The 25,266-nt window shown below is 41.8% G+C and overlaps 1 protein-coding gene across 2 annotated transcripts; it reads left to right on the plus strand.

Annotated features, from left to right (window-relative positions):
* The first annotated feature begins 2,362 nt into the window (after positions 1–2,362).
* On the plus strand, positions 2,363–24,105 carry epha2b (eph receptor A2 b). Of its 2 annotated transcripts, none has more exons than XM_042004167.1 (17): positions 2,363–2,495; positions 3,151–3,230; positions 4,740–5,388; positions 14,828–14,983; positions 15,320–15,679; positions 15,891–16,018; positions 16,283–16,448; positions 16,535–16,634; positions 17,302–17,357; positions 17,448–17,573; positions 18,251–18,448; positions 18,544–18,605; positions 18,933–19,142; positions 19,288–19,437; positions 19,528–19,721; positions 20,810–20,965; positions 22,370–24,105. In XM_042004167.1, exons 1-17 carry the CDS (start codon positions 2,411–2,413, stop codon positions 22,476–22,478), a joined length of 2,985 nt encoding a protein of 994 aa, XP_041860101.1. In that variant the 5' UTR covers positions 2,363–2,410; the 3' UTR covers positions 22,479–24,105. The 2 variants fall into 2 exon arrangements, with proteins under 2 accessions (XP_041860101.1, XP_041860102.1); XM_042004168.1 differs by having other exon boundaries at positions 18,251–18,436.
* Positions 24,106–25,266: the final 1,161 nt, after the last annotated feature.

A 25,266-nucleotide genomic window follows, 5' to 3' on the forward strand; every position in this document is an offset into this window, starting at 1 on the left:
CCCCTCGAGCACGTCTTATCGTTTCATATCAACTTGAAAATGAGACGATGGAGGTTTCTTCTTTCCGCTGCTTTTCTAACTCTGCTCATTCTGTCATGAACTTGAAGCCAGAACTGGGTAGAGAGAGTTTGAGGACGAGGTTTGAGAAGTGAAATGGAGCACGAAGGCAGCTGCAGGGTCTTTTAGGCGAGTGGGTGGATTTTAGGGGTTCAAAAGCTCACAGAGGGATACAATATTCTGTGGTTTTAGGGGCGCTTTATGAAACCAGAGCCCCAGAGGGAGCCATCAAGGGTGAGGGTTATGGTGGATGAGTGGGATTGGGGGGGGGGGTCATGGAAACAGCTTTAAACTAGTAGAAGCACACCTCTTTTCTTGAAGTGTTAGCGTCACAGGTGTGTGAACAACAATGCATGCATGTTTTTATGAACGAGCAAACCATGTCCAATCAATGACACGCTATATTGTAATAATCTATTGTGGGAATTAAGCTGGTGCTCAAAGGTAAACACTAGTGGGAATAAATTGTTAGGAAGTTGAAACAACCCTCTGGCTAGAGTGGAGGGGTTGGGTGGGACTGGGAGGCAAGATGTAAAACACAGCATCTCCTTATCGTTGCCTTAGCCATTGCTTAATATCTTGCCATAGTAACACTGGACAACAAACAATGAAAGCAAATCAGATAAAGCTTGACAGTGAATTCCTCTCTGCAACAGTTGCTAGGTAAAGGACTTTTCCCATTTCTCCATATTCACACGGACTCCCCCACGTCCACTCCCACATACCTCCCCGAGACTGAAAAATGTAGATTAAACCTCTTTTTGTTCATAACTTGACAACGGTTCATCAACAGTCTGGTGGGTTGTTGCATTTTTGGGATATTTCCCATGAATTATGATGGACTATCAGTAGGCCAGCTGTACTGTTAAATTCTAGTATTCAGTTGCCATTATGCTTATATGAATACATCTCTCTCCGCTTGTCACAAGGATTTTACCTCTGTATGTGTGGATGCTCAGAACAAAGGGATCCTGCTCCTTTTTCCAGAACAGGCCCATTCAGTGGAGCAAAATATTCAAAATCAACATCTGCATGCAAATGATTTTGTTTCCCTGCAGGCTGCTTGATGTCCAGGTAGGCAGGACTCTAAGCAGCTTTGTGGTGTGTTCAAATCCTCCCTGTAAACTACATTTTTCTGTATATAAATTTGAAATTTAAAAAAATCCTAGAACGATTAAAAGGAGAAATGGGGAATATTAGTTCTGCATTAAAGATTTTTTTTCTATTGCAAACTAACAATTTTAGAAAAAGAGTGAGAAATTCAGTCAATGAAAAGGTATATATATATATATATATATACATACATTCATTCACAGTTTCTAATATCCTGATGGGAAGTTAGTTTTGTTTGAATAACAGAAAAGTATCAAAAGTTCTAAATATTTGATGTTGTTTGTACTGATAAATTACTTAACTGATCATTTAATTTGTTGCAGTAACTTAGCAGCCTGGTCCAAACTTCAGTACAAATGCAAATAAAATTCACACATAACTATAAAACTCAAGAGGATTGTATGTTTTAGTGTATTTTGTTTTCTCTTTGTTTGCCTGTAAGTAAGAATATGCAAAAACCACAAAATCCAATACCATGAACGGAAGTGGGAATGGATGCAGTTAAGAGACATAAATTACATTTTCATATACTCAGTGGATTTCTGTAAGAAAATTGTTTTTTTAAATGATGAATCTGTCACTGTAATAGCTTCTGTTAGTGTTATTTATGCTTTTTTTGGGGTATACTATTAAATTATAACCAATGCATTAACAAACAACATTTCAGTATTATAACTGACTGCAGAAGAGCATACACAGGGTGGCTTCATATAGGCCTTTGAGTTCACTTACTGCCCTAATCTGATGTCTGATATATAAAAGCAGTGGGGTGTAAAGCACAATAAGCGTAACGTTTACTAGAAATGGAAAGTACAGAAGTATTTAAGGGAATTACAAGAAGTTTAAACAGATTCTGCTTAAGCAAATGATTATCTTCCACTCCTGCAGTTCATTTGACTTGTTAATTTCAGTTCATACAAGAAGCAGAGGACAAGAAAATGGATAGAATATTTGAATATTATTTGGATATTTGAAGTAAAACAAAACAAAACAATAGATCTGTCTGAACATTTTGGTTTCTCTTTGCCCCCCTCTCCCTTCTTTAGTGAAAACGAAGCGCACCAGGCCTCCCCCCAACACACACTCACACGCACACGTGCACGCGTGCATACCAGCGGGCGGAGTCCGTGACGTGCCTGGCCGTTTGTGAATGAGCTGCAGAGCGCAGCGCCCACTCACCTCTGAGCGGAGTTCCAGCCAAACCCAGGAGCGGAGAGAGAGGAAGGAAAAGTTTTCCCAAATGGATTTCTTTGGTGGAATTAGACTTTTATTATTTTCATATGTGCTCATTAACGGAATATTCATTACCTTACAATCTAAAGAAGGTAAGTGTCCATGCAAAAAAAGTAAATTATTTCACAAAAACTGGTCACATTAAATCTGTGCTTATCTGAAGGAAAGCACGCGTGCCATGCGGGTGGAACCTCCTTGAAGGAACTTTAAAAAGCAGGAAACCTTGTCCTTTACTTTTTCTAACAGTTATAAAGCATCTCAAGCTCTCTGCCTATTTAATCAAAGCGTTTTTATTGGGCAAGAATGGCTGTTTTTTTTAGGTTTCCGTAAGTCATCATAGTGAGAGAGTTCAGAGTTTTCTGCGTGCTGCGCTAAACTTTCTAACACCAGCAGGTGAACACTGACGACTAAAGTTAATAAAATCAGGTCACAGTAAAGTTTCTTTCTTCTCGAATTAGCTTTTTAACTTTATATTCAATCATAATTCAGTGGTAATTTTTTTTTTTATCACCGAGATACTCAGTAGCAAAGTTTGCAAACTTCATTACACGGGAAATATTTTGCACTTTTATGAATTTTAATAAATGTAACTGTCTTATTTGAGCAAAGCTAGGGTTTCCACTATTTAGTTAAAAAAATATAACTCTAAATGGGATTGTTTCTTTCAATTCCTTGTGAAAATACACATTTTCCGATAAGGTTTTAGTTGTATTCCAGGTCACTGACTTTATTCCCTTGTCTCCACAGAGGTGCTTTTGGATATGAGGGCAACAGGAGGAGAACTGGGCTGGTTGACATGGCATGTAGAGCAGGGAGAAAAATCAGGGGTGAGTATCACTCAAGCTTTTCCTTCAGCTCCTACGTTTATGACTGGAATTTGCCTTAGGATAAACCAGCATGGAGAACATTTGCAGGAAGGGCCCAGCTGTATTGCAAACCTTTAGTGCATAACATGACTTGCATAATTGGCTGCTGAGTGGCCCCTGTCTGCACACATGACATTTTTCCCCCTTAAAATCTGACAATAGGAGCCTGCTTGAGTATGGATATAAGAAGGAGTTGAGTCCAATCAGGAACTGCCTTCAGAGCATGTCTGTGCTGCACCAACGCTTAGGCAGATAAAATAGCTACTAGCTCTGAACTGGGAATACTTGTGGCTTCTTGTGGTTTTAAGGCTTCAGCTCCAGAATTGTATGTTAGAGAGCAATTAACTTTAAAAGTTTGCAGCATGTGGTTCCTCTTTTTAGAGAGGAGGGGTTTCAGATGGAGCCAGTCAGTCAGAGGTACCTTTTTCTTACACCAGAGGAAAATGTCTACATTTAGTGATGCATCCCAAATACCGTGGTTGTTCCCTGCCAGTATACCAGACATGTGTGCGTTTCTCCATCATGCGGTTACCAAGTAATTGATCAGCCAGGCTCATGCAGATTCACTGTAAATAGTCTAATTTCATGTGCTGATGACTCAAAGGCATGTACAGACTTGCTATTCAGTGGCTTACTCAACTTTCTCCAAGAGGTTTCTCTTTGTAAATGATCCCACTGGCATTTTTAAGTTAATTTTTTCTTTCACTAATACTTTTCAGGTGCTTCTCTCTTTTTTTTCTAAAGTGGATTTTGTGGTCTTCTCATGCAGCTACCACCTCTTATGATATTTTGTAAGTTTTATGGACCAAGGTTGAAAACAAAAGGGTTCACCAGCTGTTTAATAGAGGTGTACGTTCTGCTGTTGTTCGTCAAGTTTATATGCGAAGCCACACACTCAGCAAGCACAGCACATTCCTTTAATTAATAGCACAGTGGCTACATGCAGAGAGCAAACCACAGCTACTAAGCCTGTGGGGGCCAGTTGTTCCTCGTGAGCCAAGGTTATGTTAGAAGTTGCTGTCATTCTTCTTAAACATATTTGCGGCAGCATTTATTATTCAAGCAGCAATACTATCTGGGGAAGATGCCAATGAATGTGAAAGATTGAAGGGAAATAATTGGGTGTCTTTGCAATGTCAGAAATGCTCTGTCAGTCAAAGTCCTTGAGGTTTGTTGTCTACTTAAGCAGTGAAAGCTCATAAAGTAGGGTTTTGTATGTAGAAAAAGGTGTTATTGCTGGAAGAATATTCAGGGGGAGTAATTAGCAGTATATGGAGCCCTGGGCACCTGAGGACACACACCAGTTTTTTGTTTCCTGTTTCAGCTTACAGTGGCTGAACCCTCATGTGAAATAGTTCCTCCTTCATTTTGACCTCTTTGTAGTTTTGGTTCAGCCCAGCGTGGTTAGAAGCTCCCTGGGTGTACGTTTTTCTACTTCTAACCTTTTTGGTCTGTGTGGTTTTGTTCCAGTGGGAGGTTGTCCAGAGAGCTCTGAACGGCTCTCAGTTCTACACCTACTCCGTCTGCAATGTTGGAGAACGTGAACAGGACAACTGGCTGCGCACCACCTTTATCCAGCGGCATCCTTTGGCCTCACGAGTTTTTGTGGAACTGCAGTTTATCGTACGAGACTGCAGCTCATTTGATGGAGCCTCATTGACCTGCAAGGAAACCTTTAACCTTTTCACGTCCGAGTCAGATGCAGATGTTGGCACGACCTTCCGCAAGGGCCAGTTTAAAAAAGTGGCCACCATAGCTCCAGATGAGATCACCAGGAAAAATGAAATGCGCATCAACACAGAGACACGAGTAGTGGAAAACCTTTCTAGAAAAGGTTTCTACTTGGCCTTCCAAGACATTGGAGCATGTGTTGCTCTTCTGTCTGTCAGGGTGTACTATAAAACTTGCCCCACCACAGTAAAAAGCCTCGCGCAGTTCTCTGAGACTGTAGCTGGCGGCGAGAACCAGGCGCTCCATGAGGTGATTGGGCAATGCGTGGAAAACGCCACCAGTCAGGATGTGCCACGCATCTACTGCACCATGGATGGGGAGTGGGTGGTACCAGTGGGACAGTGCCAGTGCAAACCTGGCTTTGAGGAGGCTGAAGACTCCTGCCAAGGTAAGAACATGCTGTTGAATCTTTAGTACTAATCTGCCCTGAAGTCTTTTAGCTTGTCCAAACAGAAACAAGGATAACACTTCCCTTGAGAGAGTTTCTTTTTAAAGCACTATTTACCTTTATTTTAATTACCATAGGTAATGAAACAGGCCCATATGACAAATATTTATCATAGGTGCTATTATCATTGTTCAGAGGAATTCTCCCCTTGGCTAATACGACTCCTCTATGGAAGGAATGCTGAGGCCTTCTTGTACATGTCCTGACATCATCCCTGACCTTGAATCCAAAAATGTAGGAAATATCCGTTTGAGTTTTGGCTTTGCTTCCCCCAATATTTTAGAGAACTGTGTGACATGAAAATTTTCAGCATTTTATCTTTAAAATAAAACTTGTTGTGTTTTGTAAAATTTCTCTTTATTGTGTTTTTCATTCCTTTTTGTGTTTTGAATTATGCTTTATCTTTCTTTTACTATTCTGTGTTTATTTTATTTTTTTTATTCATACGTTTTTCTTATTCAGTTGTTTTTGCATTTTACATTTTCACAAGTCAGACTTAACATTTACTATTTTTTCTGCTTTCAGTGCAAAACAATAATTTCAGTCGTAGTTATTGGTTTAAAACACTTGCAAACTTGTTCATTCTTCATTCTGTCATATGTTCTTAAAGACTTGCTTTAAGTGGCACAAAATGTCCACAGATCTTCTTTATTAAACTTTATCTTGGCCATAAACATTCTAAATGGTTTTTAAATAAATGTCTTCCTCGAAGACTTCACCTTTCACCACACTTCTCTCAGCTTGTTGCATCAGGTGATTTCCTGTTCTCAGTATCATCTATCCTCTTATCTTGATACGAGTGTGCTCTGTCGTCCAGCCATAACTCAGGCTTTTGACTTTGTAGTTATGGTGTAGTTTTATTTTAAGTCCCTGCAAAGAAAGCTTTTTATTGTTGTGGGATGGACTGCCAGACTGACTGAGAGTGATCAAAGAAGCCAGGAGGCTACTGTACTGTGATGGATTAGCATCTTTAAGGCTCATGGGAGGAAAGAGGCGGAGGCAGGATGAAACTCCTGAGCTTCACTGCTTTGTTTAGATCGTGCATCGCAGAAAGCTAAGCCTCCTCCACCCTCTTGTGAACGGGCATGTCCTCCTCTCTGTCTCCACATCCATCTCTTTCGCCTTCCCCTTTGTTTTCACAAAATCGCAGCGTCTTGACTGGGGTGTGTGTGTCTTCATGTGAACGTGCAACACAGGCTGGCATGTGAAGGCCTGTTGAGATCTGTTCCATAGCACAACACCTACAGACTCCCTTTCAGCCCCAACAGACATTCCACCATCACTGCTTTTGTTTATACCAATGTGCATGGATGAGCTAAATCACTCTCATAGAAATATCTAAATTATAATCTGTAACTCTCTCTCTCTCTCTCTCTCTCTCTCTCTCTCTCTCTCTCTCTCTCTCTCTCTCTCTCTCTCTCTCTCTCTCACACACACACACACACACACACCTAGAACTGCAGGTATGAATTCACATGCAGCCTGCTTTTAATAGATAAGCTTTCCTACTGAGTTTTCCCTCCCATTGGCAATAGACCAATAAAAGTGCTGAAGATCTCTGTCAGTACAACATTTTTAGCTGCAGAAAAGTGCCAGGTAAGATGATTAGGGAGGAGGCGAGGAAGAGGAGGAGGAAGGCAGGAAGGAATGAGGGAGAAGTCATCCAAAAGCAAGAGGTTGTATGTAGAAGAGGGGTGTGATTTTAAAATGAAGAGAGGTGAGGAGTGGAATGCAAAGGTAGGAGAACAATGAAGCGCTGTGTTTCCATGTGTGGGCGGCAGAGCCCACCTCCACCTCTACTCCCCACCCTGGTTGGTACATTCCTGATCAGTTTGCTGAGAAGGAGACTCCCAACATTACTCCAGACCTGTGGAATTCCCAAGAGGTGGGAAGAACAGCTCCGGGTCAAGACCTCACATTAAAATGGCTAAACAAAGAAACCCCCTCAAAAAAAACTACCAGGATGAAGTCAAATGACAGGTCTGAGATGCAGGAGGGTAGTTGCAGATGAAGGTGGAAATGAATCACAGGGCTGCAGAGCAGGGCCAAGATGAATGGTTTGGAGGGCTTTAAGAGGACTATCCCACAGACACACAGTTAATCATTCTCCCGCTTCTTTCCTGTATGGATTGCTGCTCAGGAAGAAACCACAGAACTTCAACTGTGGTGTTTTTTCTTATTTAGGTTGAAACTTTCCATGTTCTGCAGTGTGTTCACTCAGTTTTATTACTCTTCGCTCCCATGGGACCTGTTAAAGTAGAGATCTGTGACTTCATCTGGTTTATGTCTCCATCTCTTCATCAGCTTTCGCCTTGTGGTATTTTTGGCTGAGAGATGACTTGTCCGTCAAACCATATTTCTAGGATAGTTTTTTTCCCCCCCTTAAACTCTCTGGCGAGGTTTCTGCATGTGGCATGTGGTGCTCCCCTCTTGGTGGCCGTCAGCCCTTACACTAACTACTGACTCGGACAAACAAACTTTGAATACAAAACGCTTCCTGTGCTGCAGAAATGTACCAGAATGCAAAAGCTTCACTGGTTGTAAATCATATCTGGAGGTAGTAGCGAGGCAAGAACGGTTTGTTTTTTGTGAAAGCATTACAGATTCCTGCGAAGAATTATGTTGGTTCACAAAATGCAGCGTTAATCAGAGTGGATGAGACAGAACAAAGAACAGCGCTCTCACAACTGTCAGGAATCATACACCCAGTTTTAACATTTTCATGGATTTAATTCACTCTGCTTAGAAAATTAACCTTAATTTGAATAGCAAATACAAAACCCAATTTTTATTCCGCAAAAAACAAAAAAACATTACTCCAAATAAGTAAACTAGTTGGCTTTTAAACATTAATATTTTCCTATTGTGAATTACTGACACACCCATTCTTACCCCTAATCCTTCCTGGCACAGTGTAATGATTGTGTCACTGCTCAGAGGGTTGTCTGACTGGTCTGCACCTAATCAGCTGCTATAAACCCTCAACAATTAGGGTCCAATCCAACATTATAGCTACATGAGGCTCTGCGTATTAAAGGGGACACAGTGTGGAATATTTTGACCGCTGAAAGCCAATTTAGTGTCTTACATAAAATGGCATCTTGATGGAACAAGTGTCCACTGAGTTCCAGTAAAGTTATTCCTCCTCTCGCCAAGGAGGTTCCAGGAAACTATTTTCTCTCTCCCACTCTTTCCCTCTGTGTCCGTGTCTCCAAACTCATCTAAGCTGATGTACCAAACAGTTGGTGACTAAGTCGTAGTGTGACTGCTTGCTGTGGTGAGTGATTTGTATGGGTAGTAATTGACTTGGGTGTGTTTGGGCTTTTTAAGCAAAGTAACTACTGGTTCTGCTTGCTTTTTTGCCTTTGTGTAGTCTCTTTTGCTCTCTTCTACCCCTCATCCCACATCCTCCCTGGTTCTGAAGACTGTCTATTTTAGCAGCAATTTTCTGCCTCTTATGTTGTATTTATTTGATAGTTTCTTATCTCAATAAATGATTCCCAGGATTATTTTGCAGCACTCCATGCAATGTACTCCAGAGACGCACACTGTTGCTCAAGCTGCCCTAAGTACAACAAACAGAGACAAACAAAAAGTTTTTCCTCTGTGTGTTTTGTTCATGTTGCCCATTAAATCACAAACTGGCTGTTATTTTTGGCTGGTTTGCAGGTCATGAATATGACACCAATAGAGGTTAAACATCCCGTTTCACACGGCCCTGATAGGACTATTTATTTAGACTGTGTACACTTCTCGTCTTGCTCCCTGATAAATACATTTCTCCCCAACTGACTCGTAAAGATAAATAGAGGCTAAATCAGAACAATGCTGCCAATCAGAGAGTTTTTCAGAGAAAAGCAGAGGGTCCCGCTCGCATGGTGGTTAAGGCATAAACATTTGGTGGAGGTAAAATGTAAACCTCATCTGTCTGTTTTTGTTTTTGTTTATTAAATTGAAGTATGGATTTGGACTACTGATTGTTCCCTTGAAAATTCCCCTTCTAAAAATGCCATAAATCAAGTGTTTCATGGCCAGAATAAAGTCTTTAGCTTGTACTTGAAGCCAGCTGGTTAATCATAATCACTCCAAACCTTTAAGACCAAGGCCTTGTGCAGTTTGAGTTTATCTGATGTTTGTTGTACAAAGACAAACAGTACCACTCCTCGAGATCTCTGAGATTTAATTTAGTTGGCTTAAGGTGGATTTTACATAATGCAATCATATCACTCCTGCAGGATAATCCTCACATTGTAATTTTCTGCTCCAACAGTTTCCCCTGACTCTTGGTCCCTGTAGCTGGTCTCAGAAAAACTGTGAGCCACAATCTTATCGGACAGCATTGCTCATTTAGATGCTGGTTATTACCTCTCTTTTTCTTCATTGACTCTTGAAAGCCATAGTAATTACTTTGAATTTGTGGATTTCTCTGAAGTCATGCCAAGGCAGCATTTGCCCGGCAGGCTGATCTTGAGGGAGTTGGTTAGATAAAGGAGGTGGGGAGGATTTAGAAGGTACTTTCAAGTGGTGTCATGCATCATCTTGTTAGACCACATTTGTTGCCAACGGTACACTTGCAATAGTGGAAAATGTAGCGCAGAGGGGATAATGGCAGAGTTGTGGTTGTAAAAGTGTGAGTGCTGATGGTTGTGTTATGTCAGGATGAACAAAAAGCAAAAATTTGGGGTCTTCAGCTTGTTAGACACAGATATCTGTTGACTGCTTTGTTGGAAAGCATAGCAGCCAGTCCAAAAACGAAAAAAAGCTCATACAGCTGCATTCTTCTCTACAAACATCTTTCCCTCTGTCCTTTTATTTGTTGTAAATATGAACAATCTGGTATTTTTTGTTCCAAATTTTGATCGCATGATGTGAGTGTGTGTTTTGTGTGTGTGTTAGTTGTGCTGTGGAAGTTGGGACATATTTCCTCTTGGTGACATTCCTGAGTCTGCTGGCTGTGTGCATATGTGTGTGTTGTGATGGGGGGACTCCAGAGCCATGTGAAGCGCTTTGTATTGTACTGTTGGTGTGTGAGGTCAGCACTTTCCTTCCTCGCAATCATCCCCCCTCCCCCATCACAACGCAACACCCACCCAGCCTTCACTGCTAACAGGACGAGCCCGCAGCGGAAACCGGAGGTCACCTAATCCCTCAGTGACTCCCCGACCCGTTGGCTCAGGGCTTTTCATTGTCGGTCAGTGCTGAGCGGCCACACTCAAACACTTTTTCATTTTGTTGTCCTGCCTAATAAGTCATTTTGTTTATTGGTGCATTTGGTCCCGTTTTGGCCACTTCCCCTAGCCAGGAAGCAGACGCCTGTCAGCTTCCAGTGTGTAACCTGCTGGCTTGCAGAGATGTTGTAAAATGGTGTTGCATTTCCCACCTGGTTGTCTAGAACTGATGGGCAACATGGCAGAAGTTTGGAACATAACCATGAATTTGCTCAGACTGAAACCTCTGGCAGCTGTGTGATCACATCAGCCAGGATGGTTTCTTCAAAATTTCTGCATAACTTTCGGAACTGGATGAGTTCCTCCTCGACTCCTCTTTTCACTCCCTGTATCCCTCCTCCTGTCAATGAGCGAGAGGGGAAGAGAGGGAGTGAAAGGAGAAAGGGGATCAGGGAATTTATTGTGTTTGTTAACAACCTCAGATGAAAGCCTGAGTGCAATTGTAAAACAGATGTAATGCCCTTACAGCTGCACCATTGGTCAGCTAATCCTTTTGACTAATGCCCCAACCCCCTCCTACCCCCACATGCACACACTTCCATCAGCTCCTACACCTTTATTGCCCCCTGCTCCCTCTCCCTCCTCTACCTCAGTGACCCCTGGCTCATGTTACCAGGTCCACCTCCCCCATCAGAGACCCCCACTGTTCCCACAATCCAGGTACCCAGAAATACTAATGGTGTGTTGTCACCCTGCATATAAACAAAATGGCATGACATATTGCAATTACAGCCGGGTCTGCCTAACTCTGGACTGAAAACATAGGAAGCATAATTTAAAGAGGTTACAGATAAAACAAGGCTCAGCTGCTCCCAGAAACAACCGGGGAACTGCTCTGATAGAGATCTAGACATTGTGTTTATTTCTTGGTTGGTTTTATTTTTCTAAGATCTTTTTGCTGGCTGGCTGTACCTCTGAATTTAACCTTTCTCCTTCTTCCTCCTCGCCAGTGCAAGCATGTGTTTGTTTTACTTGGCCAACGAGTCCGTGTAAAGCCATGCACAGTTTAACTCACAACTACCCCGAGGCAGACATGACCTTTCTGCCTCTTAAAAGCCCAGCGCCGGACCCGATTGTAGGGGGCCCCCCTACCACTTACTCCCTGTGTCCTGAAGGCAATTTCTGTTGTCAAGCCACCATGTTACTCATTCATCCATCTATCGGACCAGGGATTCATCACTGTCACCATCTCATCCATCTTAACTTGTGCCGACAAACCGGGAAGCCCTTGGAGGCTCCTATTCCAGAACCACTCGGGCTCCCTGAATGTAACAGGCCCCTGCACTTATTCTCAATAAACAAACATGGAGTCACTTGAACCGCACAGGGCCTCTCAAATGACAAACAGTTCCTTGCTTTGTAGCAAGTGGGAGGGAAAAAATGGTCAGTCCGACTTTGTCAAACGTTTCAACAAACGAGAAGTTGAGAGACTTTTGTTTATGAGATCATTCATCTCAGGAACCCTTTTATGGGTTTAGCGCCTGTTCTTCATGATGGGTCAACACATTTTCTTTTCCCTTTTGGTTATTATTCTGTCTCAGGACTCTTAGCCTCACCACTCGTTCTTCTAGTCATCATACTCTCCCTTGCTTCAGTGCTTTGATTGGCTGCTTAAGGAAGGAAAGCTGTGTCAGCCACATACTTCCTGCTTCCTGTTGTGACCAGCAACAGTCCGCAGCCCCCCTCCACCTTCTCCGTGGAACAAGGAAGTTTGCTTTAACTGGGCTCTTCTCTTTTGTCTAGGAATCCTCCTGTTAAATGCCTCAGCAGAGAGTCATCTAGTTCCATTTACTGTCACTGTGACTCATTTTTATACACAAACCCATTCACCTTTATGAGAGAGACCCTGGCAGAAATTCAAGCTGCACTGAAGGCGCTCTCATCCAGGCCTCCTGTCGGGTGGTGTGCACAGGAATGCATCTTGATTATAGAGGTGACACAGTGTAAGGCCATCATCTCCACAGACCTGACCGCGATGCATTGCAGCCGGCACTGTAGCACCAAAAAGAGGCTAGTCCTCCTCTATTCACTTGCCATGTGGCATTTCAGCTATTCCCATCTGCAATGCTTGTGTGTGTATGTTTTTTCTTTCAGCACTTGAATGGCATGGCATTCTTCTTGCCTGCTGGTCAGTGGTGAATAGCAATGTTAATGGGTTAGCTGGGAGTCCTTTTAGTGACGACTGGGAGGAGAGAAAGCAGGGGAGGGAGGAATTTGGAGATTACGAGAAGGAGAGGTAGGGGAATAAATCTGGGTTTGGAGTAGCAGCTGTTCCTCCTTCTCAATACAAGAGTTCACCCCAGCCTGTCTCTTTTCTTTCTTCAGTCCTCTGCAGGATACAGTGTTCCTCTCTTCTTTTCTTAAACCTTCTGTTCCGTCATCCCACCTCTCTTCTGCCTTACCCGTTCTCTGCCTCATTTGTGTTAATGAGTAGCAGTAACTGAAACAGCTGGCCAAGACAGAAAGAGATGCCATCTACAGGGAGGACTGAATGCCACGTAATCCTATTGGATGAATGCATAAACTCTTCTCTTGCTGTTTTTTTTTTCCTTCTCTCTCCATGATTGCTATCATGCTTTTTGGACACACACACCTCCTCACAACAGCTTTGCCCTTGCTCAGTGAACAGCAGTGAAAGAAGAAGCCTAGCAAAGCAAAACTCATGGTCAGTCGAGCAAATCCCGTTGATATGAGAGCTGCAGCCATGTGCTTTCTGTCTTGTGTGTGGTCACTTGTGGTTTCCAAATGAGCTTCATTCTTGTGAGCCACACCAAGACACTGTCTCTGCGTGAATCTGATATTATCTCTGTCCTTGGCTGTGCTTTTCAGCTTGCCTCTGTTGGAATCTGGCCTACAAAAGGTGTTTGCCTTCAACAGACTGTTTCATTGCTTCTCCCAGTCAGTGGCATTATTTCAGTCTCTGGCTACAAATGCCTCATTTCATTTGGCTAGTATGTCCTGTTTCTACAATGACTAATTACTCCTTTGCCACAATTTTCTTCTTTTTTCAGGGTTTGCTTAGTTTTATAGGTGTTCCTTTGTCTTCTGTTGTCCTTTGGCCCAGATATTACCTCTCATTTGCATAGTCAACATCTTCTAACATCTGTCATGAGCTATTTAAACCCTCCAGGCGACTGACTTGAAAGGAAGGAAATGTGTGTGTATAATGTTTATGTGTGCAGCTGAATTGACCGAGCAGAAGGACATGAACAGGTGACAGCCAGTGGACATAATCCCTCACTTCATGCCAGAATACTCCAAGTGTGTGCTTTGCATACATGTATGTGTATTTTGTGCATATGTGCCTGTCTGCAATGCATACATAAACATGTGTCCTTGTGGATGAATTTGCAGTGGTGTGAGGGCATGAGCAGCAGCCACTGGAATGCTCTTGCTGAGTAAAAGGGGAGCCATCTCATTTTCACTCTCCTTTATGGTGCACCCTTTGCAAAATTTCACACCGTATTAAGTTCATATTTCTCCATTGCTATGCACAGCTGGACCTTGTACCTGCATTTCTTTATTTGGAGTTAGAAGTGTGAAATTAGGTGTCATCTTATCTTGGAGGTACAGTTTCAAAGGTCTCTATGTGGGTCTCTGGGGAAAAAAGAAAGACTTGTGCGTGCCAACCAATGCCGCTCTGGCGCTTTGCTGAATTTTGTTGTGTCTGTTTTGTTTCTGCTGCAGCATTGAAAGCTGACTTGCTTTTGCGGAATGCAGGAATACTGGTTGTGTTTGTTGAGACAGAGACGGTAAGAAAGCAGCAGAAACACAGGGGGGTTGGTGGTTTAATAAAGTAAAGAGTAGGAGTGCCTGCAAGTTTTTGTTTCAGGGCTGGTCTCATGTGAGAAGCCTCTTATTTGGAGTGGATACAGTTTTAATGAATAGAGTCAACACTTTGCAGAGTCCTGCCCATGTTTTTCCTCCCATATCTCTATCACTTGTCCAAACGTGGCCTTTAGCCTTGACATAATAACGTGCCCACTCGACCTCTCCGTGTTGCACTCGAAGGTGAAAAGTTCACAGCATTATTGGTCTTTGAATGATCTAGAGGAACTGGCTTCACTCTCTGTCATTTGGGATGCTGCCTGAAGCCACTTTTGTCTTTGTTTGGCTGCTCATCGCTTGTAAATGTCATTTTGTGTTTGTAGAATGTAAGCCTGGCTTCTTCAGAGGTGAAGCATCCAGTGGCAAGTGTGAGCTGTGTCCTGCCAATAGTTGGGGTCTGGAATCTGGGGCTTCTCATTGTCCCTGCATAGATGGCTACTACCGGGCCTCTACAGATCCTGACAGTGGACCCTGCTCGGGTAAGAATTAAATATTAAAACATTTTTAAATGTGAACCACTAGAGAAACGCACAGTAATGCCACTTCCACACATGACTTTCCAAATTTGTTGTAAAAGCAGACATTTTGAAAGTGACTTCTTTTAACCCGATAACATATGCAACAATTCTTTATTCTTGCAGCAACGTAGCTATGTCTCTGACCTCCTGATACTGTTTTAAGGACTAGAATCCAGACATTTAGGAATTAATTTAAAATATCACTCTTATTTGTGTCATGTCTTTAAGAAATATCCTGTGGTTCTCCATTTCCTTGTTTCTAATGTTTCATATCTTTTCTCAATCTGTCTTTACCAGGCCTCCCCTCTGCCCCTCAAGATCTTGTGGCCATCCCAAATCAGCTCTCTGCAGGAAAACTTCACCTCACCTGGAGCCCCCCTGAAGACACCGGAGGCCGCAGTGACATCACCTACAGCGTTGAATGCCAGCGTTGCGAGGGCACCGTGTGCCAACCTTGTGGAGAGAAAATCCGCTATGAACCGGCCAGCACGGGTCTGATTGACACCAAGGTGTCAGTGAGTGAGCTGGATGCTCATCTTAACTATACCTTCATCGTGGAGGCGCATAATGGTGTGTCATCGTTTGCCAGTCAGGCATTACCGCGGGCTCAAAGGCTGCCATCCTCCATCACTGTGACTACATCTCTGCACTACACAGGTGAGCACTGCTGATATGAGGCGTTGGTGTGACGCTATCTGTGCTGCAGTAATAACAGATGCTATCTGTTATTACTGCACGTAGTGAGGGCTGCAGTCACATCATGCCTCAGGAGGAAAAGGGATTGTAAACAAACTGTGGTCCCACATTTTCACTTTTTTGAGGTTGTCAAATCACAAAAACACTCATGTTCTCTCTCCTTTGACCACAGATCCACCCAAAATTACCACTATGCGACTGGTTGAACGGACCTCCACCACCTTGTCCCTTTCCTGGGATGTGTCCCCCCGGCCGCGGATCCCATCCCAGCCCATCAGCTACAAACTCACCTACTGCACGGTATATCAACCTTATATGTTCACTTGCAGTTTTTTTTAGATGTTTTATGTTTAAAACCATATGACCATATGTAAAATGGTATTCCAGTGACACAAAGATGAAGCTTTAAGCTTCTAAGCTTATCATCATCTGGTCACTGCAGGTGGGCCTTATCACAGATGTTATCATCCATTTCTCTCACTAACTTAGAAGCAAAAACTGACTGTAGTCTCTGTTCTCAGCAGTAACTCTAGATCTTAAAGTCTGATTTCTTCTTTTTCTTAGGATGATAACCTGCTTACCTACGTTGTGCTCAAACTGGAGAAGAACTATGTACAGATCAACAATCTGAGCCCAGGCACAACATATCTCTTCAACGTTCAGGCCCTCAGCAGTGACGGCAGCCTTGGAGGATCCAGCATGGAGGAGCAATTTGAGACCTTGTCTGATGGTACAGAGAAGAACCACAGTTAAAAAGTCAGTAACTTTGTTTAGGAATGGGATCTCTCTGAGGTATGGCCTGTTTTTCTTTTCCAGGATACCCTTCTAACAGTAAGATTGCAGTTATCTTGGCTGCGGCAGTTGGAGGAGCAACCGTGTTGCTCATAGTGGCTATAATCCTTTTCCTGCGTAGACGGTAAGTAACCAGTTCACTATGCTGCCCATCTTGTCTTTGTGTTCTGCTCATCTGTCACAATAAGCCGTCCTTTACTGCCTTCCTGTCTCATTCTTCTACCTTTCCTTTGTGGAGCCTCCAAGTGGCCTTTGCATTCACTCTCATCTCACCTCTCTCTTTCTCTCCTTTTTTTGCCAACTGTCTCTTTCTCTTTATCTGTATCTGTATCCCAGCACTCACCAGGGAGGAATTTGGGTTGAATGTGTCTTGTCATTGCTCAGTGGTTACATTCTAGTGAGTTTTGAGGGCCTTTGAAAGGAAATTACCCCAGAGTGGCACATTGTTGGTGATAAGAGGCGCTTGGTTTTTTCTATACCAGGCCACAGGCTCTTTGTAAAGGTGACCCGGGCCTGTACTTCAGCAGAATGCAGCCTGCCTGTCCACCTCCCTTCAGGCTGCTTTCGGTCTTTAAATTGGCTGGACAAACACAGTCTTGGGGCTGGTTCTAACTGAATGGATGCATTGCATCAGTGTCTGGATACTTATGAAAGATTAAAACATCCTTAGAAATGGTTACAAAGGTTGCTATTTGCTATCAATATTAAAGGAATTGAAGGATTTAAAGATCAGTCTATTTGTTCTTTCACACTGGGAAATTAATTAACAGATGTGTTGTCTTTTTATTCAGAAGAAGAACCTCTCACACCAGGCAGGGACCAGAGGATACTTACTTCTCAACCCCAGGTAAAAAATAGCCTCTAATCTTGCGGTCCTGTTTTATTTAATTCATTTTATTTACTTGTTAACGTGCAATCACTTTTCTTTGGCTCACAGAGCAATTAAAGCCGCTGAAGACTTACGTGGATCCACATACTTACGAGGACCCCAACATAGCTGTCCTGAAGTTTGCCACTGAAATCCACCCTAGCCACATAACCAAACAGAAAGTCATTGGAGCTGGTGAGTGACAACCCTGCTGAGACAATCTGCTGTGGGACTTAACTCAGAGATGTTGAAAGATCTTTCCAATCCCCAAATTCACTGTTTATATTGTGCATTTTCCACTGCTTAGCAGGCTGACTGACAGTGGTTACTTTAGCAAGATTAACATCTATCTATCTGAGTTCTCACACAACAAGTTGAGACAATTTTTGTTGTGTGACAACTCTTGCCTGTGGGATCTATGTGTTTTGGCTGAGGCTGGCGAAAACATTACACAAAAGAAACTGCTACAGAAAGAGTGTTTTGGAAGGATATCAGGGCACCTTCCAGGGCCTTGCCCAGCTTTTTATTGAGGATACATTTATTCAAGTGCGACCACCTTTAGCCTTTGAACCAACAGCCTTTTTCAACCCCCAGCTCCCATGACCATATAACCCCCTCCTCCTCATGTGACAGCTGATTCCCATGCTCCCACACCACAGGCCATCCACCAGTTACACAATGTAGTCTCTCAACACCAAGCCAAAACACACCTCTGTTAGAGCACCTCAGGCAAAACAGCCGTAGAGACTTCCTCATTTTCTTTCTGTTGCGCAGCCAAACCCTGCAGCTAGAAACTTAAGAAGACATATCCTGCATTCTATTGATATTCTGGCTTCTAAATCAATTGTCCCAATAATGGTGTTTTTCTGCAGGGGAGTTTGGTGAGGTGTACCGAGGTATTTTGAAAGCACCGGGAAGGAAAGAGGTGGCTGTAGCTATCAAAACCCTGAAACCTGGCTACACAGAGAAACAGAGGCAAGATTTTCTGAGTGAGGCCTCTATTATGGGCCAGTTCTCCCACCAAAACATCATTCGTCTAGAGGGGGTGGTCACCAAATGTAAGGATTTCTGTGAGTTTTATGCTTTTTAAATTTTTTCTTAAATTTCTACTCTCTTGCCTGTCTTGGACTAGTTGGGACTCATATTTTGTCCGATTCTTCTGCAGTTAAGCATGCTATGATTGTGACTGAATACATGGAGAACGGAGCACTGGATAGATACCTGAGGGTAAGTCTATCATAACTGTCTTGATGCAACAATTTAATTTACATTTAAAATACATATGAATTTATATTTATACAAAATTTTTATGCAAAACTGAACTGGATTATTTTCTCCCAGCAAATACCCTGAAAGTAACAAGCAAGCCAAATCTGCTCTCATATGCACATCTTATCATATATTTAATTTTAAAGCATTTATTAGTTCATACTGCTGAAGGGTAGATAATATCATACATCCCTATTGTTAAGTTTGTGCTCTTTCTGTTATTCTAAAACATCTTTCAGAGTTTGATATAACAAAATGAAATGAATGCTAATTTTCTCCCACCAGGATCACGATGGTGAATTCTCCTCCTTCCAGCTTGTGGGCATGCTGCGTGGCATCGCTGCAGGCATGAAGTATCTCTCTGACATGAGCTATGTCCACCGTGATCTGGCCGCCCGCAATATCCTGGTCAACAACACCCTGGAATGTAAAGTTTCTGACTTCGGCCTGTCCCGAGTGCTGGAGGACGATCCGGAGGGAACGTACACCACTAGTGTGAGTAGATGTGCTGTTTGTCTGATGCCTTTTAGCAATACGATTCAGCTCAGTTACATGAGGAGCAACGTGTAGCTGTGTGTTTAAAGACCTGTGTTGACCTTTAATTTAGTCCATTTCTAAGACTCCCTTCTTTTGTGAACAGGGAGGCAAGATCCCCATTCGCTGGACAGCTCCAGAGGCAATAGCCTATAGAAAGTTTACCTCAGCAAGTGACGTGTGGAGTTTTGGCATTGTCATGTGGGAAGTTATGGCGTTTGGTGAAAGACCTTACTGGGACATGAGTAACCACGAGGTAAGTTTCCATGTTTACAACATGTTAACAGATTAGATGCTTGTTTTAGGTGAGAAAAGCTCTAATAGTCATTTGATTAACTGTTTTTAGGTGATGAAGGCTATCAATGAGGCTTTTAGGCTCCCTGCACCTATGGACTGCCCCTCAGCTGTCTACCAGCTGATGCTGCAATGCTGGCTTCAGGATCGCTCCAAGAGGCCACGCTTTGGAGACATTGTCAGCCTGCTGGACAAGCTGCTGCGCAGCCCAGACTCCTTGAAGGCCATCGCAGATTTCGACCCACGGTAAGATTTATTTACATAGCCAAAGAGCTCATTATGCACATTTTTTTTTTTGTGCTGACTCTGCATCCCAGACTAGCTGCTACTATCAACACCCAGTTTTCAGGAACAAGCCTGTTACTAAAACCACTGCAGTACTGTTAATGTAAATTTAGTTTTTAGTATCATCTCTTCTAGTCTGTTTGACATACCTGTCTATCAACCTGTGTATCCTTAAACTCTGGCAGTAAGCACTAAAATGAGAGAATTTAACAATTTATTTTAATGATTGCACCTTTTTGCATATGCCTGAGTTGAAGACTTGAGTCACACAAATGGAATGGAAACTTTTGACTTAGTGTTGGGAAATGTGACTCAGGTCTATGTAAAGACTTGACACAAGACTTGACATGTAGTACAATCAAGTCTTTGCTTGCAAAAATTCTCAGAAATTTGTAGCATGAATAATATCAAAGCATTATTATCTCTTTGATAACACAATACATTTGCATGTGAGGAATACTACTAATAAATTTCAGTTCGATAAATTGAGGTTTGTCTTCAGTCACAACGCTGTTAGTTGACGGTTGGCTTAAGACACAAGGAGCTGAGATTATACAGTAACGTCATTTCCTTCTTGCCTTTTTACTCTAAAATTTACTTGGGTTTGCCATAAAATATTTCAGGCTTTACTTGAACGTGTCCCACTTGACTCAAGTTGGACTTGATGTGGACTTGTTCGACTGTGACAGCAGTTCCTGAGTAACTTTGGGGTTGAGTAAGACAAAAGAGAGGCAGCTTTAGGACACACTGACACCTGCCTGCCAAGCTAAAGAAAAAAATGTTTGCTCACTCAACACTAATCCTTTTTTGTTTGTAATTGTACATGAGGGCATATTTTCTCTTTTGTAAGGGAGCATTAATTTCAGAAACGGTGAGAAAGGACAAAAGACTGTCATGCTCTCAACTTAGAGTGTAAATCATCTCCTACCCTAACCGGTTTTTATCACTGACTGGTTTCCTGCACAGTAATTACAGGCCTCAGTCATCTGCCTCTGTTGTGGGAAAGTCTGTTTATTATTATCTACTTTTGTTGTTGTTGATTTTGGTAGCGTATCTATCCGCCTGCCCAGCACCAGTGGCTCAGATGGTTCTCCCTTCAGATCGGTGTCCGAGTGGTTGGAGTCCATCAAGATGAACCAGTACAGCGACAACTTCAGCCGTGCTGGGATCGTCACCATGGACCAGGTCCTGCAGATGAAGAATGAGTAAGTGTAGCATGTCAGCTTTGGACTTGTTTTGTATTTATTTATTTTAATATCTTTTATGTGCTTGTATGATCTTGACAAAATTGAAGACAAATTTTTGTCAACCAATATTTTGCATTTAAACATGAAGCCTGTAATGGACTTCTGTGGTAATTTTTATATTTGCTTTTATAAAAATGTTACTTTTTAACAGCCAGCGGAATAGTTTGTGCACAATATAATTTCTAACCTCAGTTACAACTTGAGAAATGTTTGAGACGGAAAATGTAATGAAGGGAAGGAGCAGGAGTGGGCTCATTTGTGGTAGGCTGGTGGTGGTGGCTTGTGGTAGCTGCAGCTCTTATTCTGCTTTGCTCTCTCCATTCTTTCTCCTATCCCTCCCTGTACCCACACAAACTAGCTGCCGTTGGCAGCACTTTTGCTTGAGACCCTAAAGCCACCACTTTTGCCTTTTTAGGTCAAAGGCATTTTGTGGCTTCTTTAACTTTAAGGGAAGAGAAGAGGATAGCTAGCCTATGGAAGAAGATCACCTTGAGAAGATTCAGGACCCAAAATAGATAAGCATGATTTGAATTCCCATTTAAACTTCTTTAAAAACTGAAGGAGTGTGCTCTGAATTTTTCTCCTTGAAGCTATCAAAAGGTAGTTTTCAGCACTTAGATCTTCCTGGATGCGTAGGAGTGCCAAAGGCTGTCATTTTACAGAACTAACTCAACCTTTTGGGAAAAAAAAGGCTCAGTGAAGCATATAATAAAAGGTTGCTTTGTGGCAAAAAACGAATGCCAGAGCATTTTCTAACCACACAACCAGTCACAAAGAAGCTCCACCCTCCTGTGCCATTGTGCATGTATGTTCCTTACTCTTGATCTTGGGAAGATGGGCAGACCGTAAAGCCCAGACAAACCCTTTTGAAGTGTTTGTCATACAGTATGGTGTGATTTCATGGCCTCATGTTTCCATCTCAGGGCATCTGGTAGCACTCTTGGAAAACCACCACTTATTTACGACCCACCCTCTGCTTGCCAGACATGTGATTCATGGTCAACAGGGAGAATCCTCATTAAGTAATTAAGGCTGTAATTAAACCTTTAGGACTGGTTTATGTGTGTGTGCTGGGCTTTTGCAGGTTTGGATCACATGCTTCTGAAGAGTGAAACTCCGGTTAAATCCTTTATTGCTTAAGATGAATTGAAACCTTGGTGGATTACAAACTTGGAAAGCACCCCACCAAGCTGAGCTGCTTTAAGCTAGACTTGAGTACATTTAGTACAGGCTGGCATGTCATCATGTTGAATGAGTCAGTGGTTACTTCAAGGCGGGAAGGATGTATGGAAAGTGTTGGAACAAGACCAAAGTAAGAAGCAGTGCAGCGCCTATTAAACACTGTAATGTCTCTCTTTCCAGGGACATCAAGAACATCGGGGTGAGACTGCCGGGCCATTTGAAAAGAATAGCCTACAGCATCTTGGGTTTAAAGGACCAGACCAGCACCCTGAGTGTGTTTGCCGTGTGATTCTTACAATGAAGTGAATTAAACATCAGACACTGCAGCCTCTTTGAACTTGAGTTGGAGCAATGCTGCAGGGATGGCTTTGGATCAACAGAACCAACAGAGCGGTGCCATCCTTTGGATTGAATGAATCAGACTGACTTAGTGTACTTTTGTGATTTCTTCATCTTTTCCACAGGGAAATGGAGCAAATACAAGACAATAGATGTATCAAGTAGACTTTGTATACCAAAATATCTATTTTTTTATTATACATGTCTTCTTTACAGATACTATTTATTGCTCACGCTTTAAATTTTTTGATTCCTGATTCATAAAAAAAACAATCATTTTGCTTCAGCTTTACAAAATAGCACCCAAAGTTGGCTGCAAACTAATGGGAAGCACAGAATGTGGGAGAGTTAGAGTCCAGTTATGGCTCAGTTTGTGGTTTGATGTCTCATAATCTCCCTTTAACTGGCACTTTGCTCCATTTCCTGCCAGACCAGTGAGGACGGAGCATCAAGAGGGTTAAAATGAGCTTGAGCTCTTCCAGAGTTGGTGATACAAGACCTGGTGTTGTTACCAGCCTCCAGCCGGCTCTGTGCAGAGATTAAGCTATGATCTTATGAGTGATGTTCATATCAAAAGGAAGGGGACATGTATGAGGTACTCTGTGTACAGATTCACTTTTCTTTATTTTTGTTTCTGTTTTGTGTTTTGGCAGTCACCAAAAACATTGTAGTTAAGAACTTTTGATCATGTAGCACTTGGAACAAGAAATGCACCGCCATTTTGTCTCAGAATAACAAAAGAAAAAAAAGAGTGATCATACTCAAAATACTCAGCTAAATTAAACCGTGGAAAAACAGAAATTGTGTAAATGAATTGAGTTGATATCTTAATTATGGTTTGGTTTGCAATTTTTGTCTCATTTTCTTCTTTTTTACTAAGCTTTACAAATATGCTGTTGGTTTGAGTATCACGTTTTCCGGATGTAGCTAATAAATTTGACAATGGTGACTTTTGAACACATTTTAAAGTGCCTCTTTGAGGAAGATTAGCAAGCGTTCACCTCTGTCTCTTTAAACAAAGCGGCTCTTCTGTGAGGTGAGTTGCGTAAGACTTCCCTGGTGCTCTTAATTGATGACTGCAAATCTATGTGTTACTGATGTACACTTTCCTTTACTTGAATTTGTGCTGTATTGTTAAATATGATTCTGTTGTAGCCGATAGAGCCATCTTTGGAAAAGGGACATTATTTTGTATTACTCTGGTTTATTGGTTGCAGTTATATATTTTGTAAATTTTTGTATTATTTTCAATATTAATCAAGTTGCCCAACTGGTAATTTTCGGAAGTCTCACCACTTCCCGAAGCAGTGTCTCCTACTTTTGCTGCCTTTCCAAATTCCTTTGCAAGTTCCTTCCTTTTCACCTATTGTTTTATATTGTATTTAATAGTCTATTTATTTTTTACTTTTATTTATTTATCCTGATAAACACTGAGCAGGGTTTCTAATTGGAGGTTGCTCGTTAATTTTCAATAATAATAATAATAATAAAAAAAGAAACTCTATATTCCTCTTTTATTCCTGAGCTGTTTATACCTGAGACTGCATTTGTGGAGCAAAAATAAAGTCTTAAATTGAGTTTGGCAAAGCTTTTTCTGTAACTATCACACAACACTAAAAGCTTTATTATTTCTGTGGTGTCAGGATGGTTATACTCCCATCAGGTGCTGGGTGGGTTTAATCCCAGAGTGGGAATCTGTAATAATGTGTTAGTACCTCATTACCTAAAAAAGCTCAAACTGTGCTTTGCTGGCTGTAGCTGTGGAAGCTACCACATGTGAACTTTTCTGTTGCATGCATATTAGAAAAGTAGGTTGCAATGGTCCTTTACATTGAGGATAAATGTCAAGGGCTGCTGGGGACAAGAAGCTATTCTTTTATTAAGTCACAGCTTATTATTTTTGCTTTCACATAAATGCTACAGAAAGGACGTTATAAAGGTAAATATTATACTTAAGGGCAAAGATCTGTATGATTTAACATAACTTGTCACTTCTTGTATACCATGAGAGGTTCTACCAGTTAATGTTCATCTCAAACAGATTTTATTACACCTGCATTTTTACCTAACATGATGTCAAATGGAGGACCCAAATGCAAAACTCAACAAGCAGATGTCAAAACTGATGCGACAAAAGCTTCTGCAGTGGCAGGACAACAAAACAAGGACAACAAAAAACTGTACTGTGTTACCGACCTATAGCAGAACTGATCAGGATCTGGCATCAAACAAAACCAGGGAGTGTTTAAAGTGAGGAGCTAAAAGACTAACACAAGGCAGCTGGTGGTGATTTGCTAAAATGAATCCAGGTGTACAAGGTGAGCAGAAAGCAAGCAAAAAAAAAAAAAAAACCAACTGGTTGAGGAAATAAAACTATATGAAACATGGGACATGAAACACATGAAACAGGACATGAAACAGAACTAAACCAAACTGAAGTCAAAACAATTTATGTGTCCCTGAGGGACACTTTGTTAGCTACACAGCGTAATGTGATAAAACTGAACATAACAACATGAAATATGATAGCAAAACGTCATTAAAACACACAAAAGTAACTTTGCAAGTATAAAAATATTCCATTGCTTTAAGTGTAGCTGTAAATATAAACTACGGTGAAAATGGCGTTATAGACTATTGTAAACAACTGCATATGATATGACATATAGTATTGTGGGAAGCTAAAAAAAACATTAGTAAATAAGATAAAAAAAGATGAAAAAAATAACTGAAAATTA

This window comes from Melanotaenia boesemani, chromosome 13 (assembly GCF_017639745.1).
Source record: "Melanotaenia boesemani isolate fMelBoe1 chromosome 13, fMelBoe1.pri, whole genome shotgun sequence".
Lineage (NCBI taxonomy): Eukaryota > Metazoa > Chordata > Actinopteri > Atheriniformes > Melanotaeniidae > Melanotaenia > Melanotaenia boesemani.